We start from the raw sequence: 7,591 nt of genomic DNA, 5'->3' as shown, positions 1-7,591 counted from the left end.
CAAGAGTGGCTTGACACAAGGAATGCGACAGCTGAAACCCATGTCCTGCATACGTCTGTGCGTGGTGGTTCTTGAAGCACTGACTCCAACTGCAGTCCACTCTTTGTGAATCTCCCCCACATTTTTGAATGGCTTTTGTTTCACAATCCTCTCCAGGGTGCGGTTATCCCTATTGCTTGTACACTTTTTTCTACCACATCTTTTCCTTCCCTTCGCCTCTCTATTAATGTGCTTGGACACAGAGCTCTGTGAACAGCCAGCCTCTTTAGCAATGACCTTTTGTGTCTTGCCCTCCTTGTGCAAGGTGTCAATGGTCGTCTTTTGGACAGCTGTCAAGTCAGCAGTCTTCCCCATGATTGTGTAGCCTACAGAACTAGACTGAGAGACCATTTAAAGGCCTTTGCAGGTGTTTTGAGTTAATTAGCTGATTAGAGTGTGGCACCAGGTGTCTTCAATATTGAAGCTTTTCACAATATTCAAATTTTCTGAGATACTGAATTTGGGGTTTTCATTAGTTGTCAGTTATAATCATCAAAATTAAAAGGAATGAACACTTGAAATATGTCAGTCTGTGAGGAATGAATGTATGCATTATACAAGTTTCACTTTTTGAATGGAATTACTGAAATAAATGAACTTTTTGATGATATTCTAATTATATGACCAGCACCTGTACTCTGTAGGAGACCTGCCACTCTCCTCTTTAGTAGACTCTGTCTTGGAGACAACGTTGTGACAAGGGAGTTTAAATAAATCGGCTTCAAATACTTTATATGTGCATAGTTAGTATTTTAGTATAAAGTATATTTTACTTTAGTTATCCTTAGTACCTGATTGTTATTTTTTTTCCTCATTTCCAGTAATAGCAAACTTGCACTGTTATATTTTAGTAACTGTTTTTATTGTTTTTAACAGGTCAAAGTTGAATGACATGATTGATGCCATTCCAAAAAGTAAAAAGAACAAACGCTGCCAGTTACACTCCTTAGACACACACAAACCGAAACCTTTGGGGTGAGTAATATGACTATTTTCATGTGTTTTCCATCGCTCCATCAGTTGTTTTTTCCCTACTAAACAGCATTCAGGATGTCAGTGTTAAGAGTGTTTTAAGAATTACCTGGAAGACGACACATGTAGCATCTTATTTCCCTTTGGACAGTTTGTGTCTTCTTCCATGGAGACACAAGCCAGAAAAGACAGAGTTAAGCTCTTTCTCCAGCCTCCAGAAGCTCTCCGTTTTGCTCGCTGTGTACTGCACCAGCGTAAGTTCTGACAATGGCTCTGAGGATTTCATCCAGTGCCTAACAACAGTCAAGGTACAGTTAGCTAGCTCGTAGAGGTCTGTGCGACCCTCCGAGGATATGTCTCCCCAGACCATCACTGACTCATTGCCAAACCGGTCATGCTGGAGGATGTTGCAGGCAGCATAACGTTCACCAAGGGGTCTTCAGACTTTTTCACGTCTGTCACATGTGCTCAGTCTGAACCTGCTCTCATCTGTGAAGAGAACGGGGCGCCAGTGGCGGACCTGCCAATTCTGGTGTTCTCTGGTGAATGTCTGTTGAGCTGCATGGTGCTGGGCTTTGAGATCCCACTAGAGTACACCAGGCATGTCACCCTCATCAAGACTGTTTCTGACAGTTTGGTCAAATACATGCACACCAATAGCTTGCTGGAGGTAATTTTGTAAGGTTCTGGCAGTGCTCCTCTGGTTCCTCCTCGCACAAAGGAGCAGATACCAGTTCTGCTGCTGTGTTTGAAGCCCTTCTACGGCCCTGTCCGGCTCTCCTCCTGTAACGGCCTGTCTCCTGGTATCTCCTCCGTGCTCTTAAGACTATACTGGGAGACACTGCAAACCTTGCAAGGGCACGTATGGATGTGCCATCCTTGAGGAGCTGGACTACCTGCGCAACATGAATGGGCTACAGGTACCTCCTCATGGCACCGGTAGTGACAAGGACACTAACAAAACTAGACAACAGTCAGGAAGGATAGGACAGAGCAACTGTCTGTGGCCACCATCTGGAAAACTATTTTCTTTGGGGGGGTTGTCTTGCTTTTGCCTCTCCAGTGTACATGTTGTCACTTTTATTTGCACCAAAACAAGTGACATGGATTCACAATTGCTTATGCTTCCAAACTGGACAGACATGATGCTATACAGTGTAAGTGTTCCCTTATTTATTTTTTTAGCAGTATACAAATGTAAGCCCCAGTTTGTGTGTACAGCTTTCAACGGCAGACATAACCTAGCCACATGACCACTGTGGTCCAAAATCTTCAATGGGTGTTCAACTGGATTGAGCTCTGATTAAAGGTTAAAAATGTGTCTTAATAAGGTGTTTGCTCACCACGTGCTACCAGAACAGCTTCAATGCGCTTCGGTATTGACTCTAAAGTTCAGGAGCTTTACGGCAGGAATGAACACCATTCGCTCAGAAGAGAATTCCCTCATTTGATGATGATAGTGGTGGAGGTCGTCCAAAATCTCCCATAGGTGTTCAATTGGGTTGAGATGTGGTGACTGTGAAGGCCATAGCATATGATTCACATTATTTCATACCCACCAAACCAGTCAGTGAGCCTCAAGTCAGCAGTATGGAGATACAATTATCTACATGTATTACTGATGGTGCTCTCTGTTGACACTTTTAAAACAGGTAGAAGATAACAGTTACTTTTCTTGTGTTGGATCTTAATAAATATTAAAGACTTTTCATTAAATTATGGTTTAGTTAAAGTGATGTTTTCCTTCCAAAATGGATAATTATACTGCCATTTGAACAATTCTCCTATAATATTTGAAGACTTCATTTTATTACAAATTCTCATGCAGTGCTGCGACAAGTTTTTAAGCCAGTGTGTACATTGGAAATAGATGAAAGTTTTTTTGTCAAGCAGCCTCAGTCAGACATGCTGGTATTGTTTGAGTGTAGAGAACATAGTGGATCATTTAGCAGCTGATGCTGGATATTTCCCGCAGGAGTTGGTGGAGTCCAAAACCTGAGCTAAAATAAGCGAAAATACTTGGACTTAGCCAGGTGGCCAGAAACAAGATTCTAAATGAATGCTAATGTTTTTCCATATCTGCTGAGAGAGTAAAAAGACAACTGTTTTTCTTAAAGCCATAGTAGCTTCAAAGGTGTGTCAGTGTTGTGTGCACAGCTTTCTGCTACCCCAAGTAGCCAAAAAAAATCGGTGACTGCAGGTTTAATACATGATCATTGTGCATTGTGATGGCATAGCTAAAATAGTTGTATGTTTGCTTTCAGGGGAAGCTGGATGGACGTGTGGGAGCTGATGTCTCAGGAGTGCAGGGACGAGGTGGTCCTCATCGATAGTGCTTGTCTGTTAGAGACACTGGAGACGTACTTGCGTAAACACAGGTAAAGTGTGACTATCATAGCCTTTATTCCCAAATAGCTGTTTTGCACCTCTCTTAAACATTGTGTTAGCGGTTTAAAAAGAACTGGATTAACTGTATTGCTTTCTTGTCCACAGGTTTTGCACTGACTGTAAAAATAAAGTGCTGAGGGCATACAACATCCTTGTGGGGGAGTTGGACTGCAGTAAAGAAAAGGGATATTGCGCTGCCTTATATGAGGGGCTATGCTGTTGCCCACATGAACGCCACATCCATGTGTGCTGTGAGACCGACTTCATCGCTCACCTTCTTGGCCGAGCAGAGCCTGAGTTTGCAGGAGGCTATGAGTAAGTGAAGGTTTAAACAATGACTACTACAGAGCTCACTTTCACCGTTGATAAAGTCAGTTTCTATCAGGCCATGTTCCTTTCAATGTATTGTATGTAAACATTAAGTTGATGATGATGTTTTGTTTGTTTTTTTTTCCAGACGCAGAGAGAGACATGCCAAGACCATTGACGTTGCACAAGAAGAAGTCCTGACCTGTCTGGGTATTCACCTCTATGAGCGGCTGCACAGGATCTGGCAGAAGCTACGAGCAGAGGAGCAGACCTGGCAGATATTGTTCCATTTGGGAATTGATGCACTACGCAAAAGTTTTGAGGTAAACAACTTCTAAGCCTGTGTGTGTATGATTTATAATTTTAAAGTGATTTAGCAGATGATAAATGCGTGTTTTTGTAATAATGTATCATTTACCATGCTCTTAGATGGCAGTGGAGAAGATGCAGGGAATCAGCCGGCTAGAGCAGTTTGTCGAGGAGCTGTCTGAGGAGGAGAGGGCCAAAGAGTTGAAGCAGGAGAAAAAGAGGCAAAAAAGAAAAAATCGACGCAAAAACAAGTGCGGCTTTGACATATCAGAACAGGAGGCAGAGGACAAAGAGAAAAATCTGGATGAGGTAATCCTCCACTATCACTGAGGGTGTGGGACATGAATCTCCCCATGTACGTTATTTAAGATGCCTGTGTTCGTCTGCGGCTTCACATCTTTGCCTTTTTTTAAGACCGGCCCATCTGGTGTGTTGCAGGGTTCTCTTGAGTCTGTGGAGGGCACTTGCAAGGGCTGTGGTAGCCACGATGAAGAGGAGGCAGGATGTGATGAGAGCATCGCCGCCAGTGAAAGCACTTCCTGTAGCTGCCCAGACAACACCAAACAGGGTAGAAATGCTTTATCTGTAACTTTTTAAAAGTCCAGTTCAAACGAATTCAAACACTGCCCATATACCGGAAGCCCCCATTATAGTATAATATGGGCTATACTTGGAATTTTATACTTTGGCTCCAGTTCTGTCATTATCCTAAAAACCTATGCCTGAAATAATGCCAGTACGTCATATCGATTTTTATATATCTTGCCATCGTTACAAGCTAGCAGGTGAGTCTTCAGATCTGTTGTTAATGTAGAGTGAGGCAGCTGTTTTTTGTGTTTGTTTTTTTACAAAGTCAGCAAACGGACTTATCTTAGTTGGTAATTTTGCCATTTACAGTGTGGAACCCAAAACACTTTAACATACTGCGTCCCGGATGCATCAGTGTTGGTGATCATTCCATCAGCACGGCTTTGCTCACTAGTGTCCTTCATTTTTATTTATTAGCTTGGTTTTCTGAAAGGTCAATACGGCATGCAATAGGTCAAACTGATTGTGAATTTTAATTGAATCCTCTATGTGGACCACAAGGCAAGGTCTGGAACAGTTTGAATATTTAACGTTTCACACAATTCAACAAAAGTTAAAATTTTGGAATAAAAAGTGACGGCAGACATCAAAGCCATTAAACATGTATCTGTGGAGGTTACTAGACTAGCAAAACAAGATTGTTGGTTGAACAAATACTAAGCTTTAAAAATAATATTTTTTTCAGATTTGTCTCCCCACAGCAATGGTAGTGACTGCGGCTACTCGTCCAGTATCGAGGGCAGTGAGGTGGGATCTCGAGAAGGTTCTGATATTGCCTGCTCTGAGGGAATATGCAACCATGACGAAGCAGGTCCGGTTTGAGCAGCTATAAGATGCTGAGAACTTACAACAGGAACCATTTAGGGTATTTTAAACATACAGTATTGTGTTGTGAGTCTTTTTTCTCAGTGTGTTATGGTTTACCTTTTGCAGGAGATGACTCGAATGCCCATCAGTGTGCTGAAGACAAAGAGGAGGATGGAATGGACAGTTGTGTGGACTGCTGGCCACACTCTGAGGAAAACCCTCAATGTAAGAGTAAAAAGAAGAAAAGGAAGGACAAGGGTTTATGCAACAATCAGGTGAGCGCGCACACCCTGTAGAAATCACATGTTGTATGCAGAGTTTCTAAAGCTGTGTATCAATTAAAAGTATGCACATTTACGCAGGGACAAAAAGGTGAAGGCTGTGTTTCAGATGGAAACAAAACTGGCCACAATCCTCCCCCATCGCACACCTGCAGAACCAAAGAAATCATTTCCTCCTTATGTGGCGATACATTTGCCAGCATTGCACTACGGTTACCATGGACCGCACATCAAAAGAACCTCAGCCACCACGCGAACCCAGCAGAGGCAAACAAAAGTCTCGTGGAACTTCTGGTTAGTGGCAAATATTATATTATAATATAATTTAAAATACTCAAATAATCCTTGCTCATGGGACACAATTTGACTTTATATTATAGGACAAGCACAGTTATAACTAATAACATTAAGGATAGCTCTTTTCTGTTTAGCTTTGCCAGTAAGCCATGCTGGGGAGCCATTATGCAGTATGAAAGGTCAATAGTTTAAGTGTTAAAACAAAATAAAGCACTTGTATTGTTTATATTTAACCACACTTCACTTTTTCTTAGTTAGAATTAATACGCTGGTCTGATTATGGATCTTATGTAACCTGCTGCACTGCGGCTGTGTTTTTAATACAGGATGATTCAGAAGTGACTTCAGATGAAGAGAATTGTCTGACACAAGATGAAATCCAGGCCTTTTTAGAAAGAAACCAGTCCTTCTACAACAACCGCCACAAGTACCGACAGCTCCTGAAAGACAAATTCACCAACTACTGCCGCACCACTGAGCGCAGTAAGCCAGTCTGTGGAAAGTGGTTTGCCACCACCAGTGTCAACTAACTGCATTAATAACATCTTCCCCTGGGAAAAACACTCATGACCATTAGTAGCGGTCCACTACTGCAACATCTTTAGAAAAGTTCATTCTGAAATAAATTTGGAGTCTTGTTCAGTTGTTTCTCCTTTAAAGTAAATGTGTTGGTCATCTTTCTCTCTTTCTCTCTTTTGCACTTGTACACCAACACACCTTTCCATCTCATTTTTTGGCCGGTTTCTCACCTGTAATTGTTCTCTTTGACCAAGCCTAGTTATTTGTTGTCGGTCTTCTGTAGGGGCGTTGGGTAAGAGCACAGTGGAATCAGTCATCAAGCTTTGCAAGCTGTGACTTTAGGGATAAATGTTAGGAGTCTTATTTTATGTTGTCTTTAAAAAAAAAAAAAAAAAAGTTTCTATTTTGTTCCTCTTTGGTGACACTTCGGTGTAGTGGTGAAAGGTTGTACCATTAAATGTGTACAGAAATTCTAAATATAAAATTTTACAGAGAATAAACATCCATTTGTAATGAGGATTTGGGTGTCATGTTAAGAGCGCAATGTGCAAAATTTACTAAATAAAGAATATTTATTAATATGCATTATACATTTGTTGTTGTTTTTTTCTTGACCAAATTAGACTTAAAGGTGGGGTGTGTGATTCTGGAGAAATCCAACACTATGACAAATACCATAATATAGAGCAAACAGGGCCAATTCACCCAACAGGTGTTGGTAAGCCATCACCTGAGTTCACAACACTGTTCAATAAAAAGCTTCATTGAAATTTAACATAATCTGGGACTATTTACAGTCCTTACAAATGAAAACAGGCATGTGGGCTTTGAAGTTTTGTTAGGAATAGATAGGAAGATAGAATTGGGAAATTATTTCCCAATAGGGTATCTTATTATCAGGTTGTCTACTAGACGTATATCTGTTACATAATCCTGTTATGTAAAGTGGCTGTAAATGAATGATGGAACAAATCCTCAAATCCACTCTTCACAATGCCTGGAGTTACGCAAATGTCAGTGTTCTCAGTGGAAATGTTAAAAAACAAAGTCTCTGACAGTGAAATCTATATGTATAAAAGTCA

At 41.1% G+C, this 7,591-nt stretch overlaps 1 protein-coding gene across 3 annotated transcripts in view; it reads left to right on the top strand.

The window, feature by feature from the left end:
* ggnbp2 (gametogenetin binding protein 2) overlaps positions 1-7,099 on the top strand; it is a 10,832-nt gene extending 3,733 nt beyond the window's left edge. For all 3 annotated transcript variants that reach the window (XM_046038969.1, XM_046038970.1, XM_046038968.1), the window contains exons 5-14: positions 916-1,014; positions 3,276-3,389; positions 3,505-3,714; positions 3,857-4,031; positions 4,138-4,326; positions 4,456-4,585; positions 5,291-5,416; positions 5,539-5,687; positions 5,775-5,987; positions 6,317-7,099. In XM_046038969.1, coding sequence (XP_045894925.1) covers positions 916-1,014; positions 3,276-3,389; positions 3,505-3,714; positions 3,857-4,031; positions 4,138-4,326; positions 4,456-4,585; positions 5,291-5,416; positions 5,539-5,687; positions 5,775-5,987; positions 6,317-6,520 — 1,609 coding nt within the window. In that variant the 3' untranslated portion in view covers positions 6,521-7,099. The remainder of the gene's footprint in view (positions 1-915; positions 1,015-3,275; positions 3,390-3,504; positions 3,715-3,856; positions 4,032-4,137; positions 4,327-4,455; positions 4,586-5,290; positions 5,417-5,538; positions 5,688-5,774; positions 5,988-6,316) is intronic.
* Positions 7,100-7,591: the final 492 nt, after the last annotated feature.

This window comes from Micropterus dolomieu, linkage group LG23 (genome assembly GCF_021292245.1).
Source record: "Micropterus dolomieu isolate WLL.071019.BEF.003 ecotype Adirondacks linkage group LG23, ASM2129224v1, whole genome shotgun sequence".
NCBI classification, from domain to species: domain Eukaryota; kingdom Metazoa; phylum Chordata; class Actinopteri; order Centrarchiformes; family Centrarchidae; genus Micropterus; species Micropterus dolomieu.
This window is presented reverse-complemented; position numbering and strand designations above follow the sequence as displayed.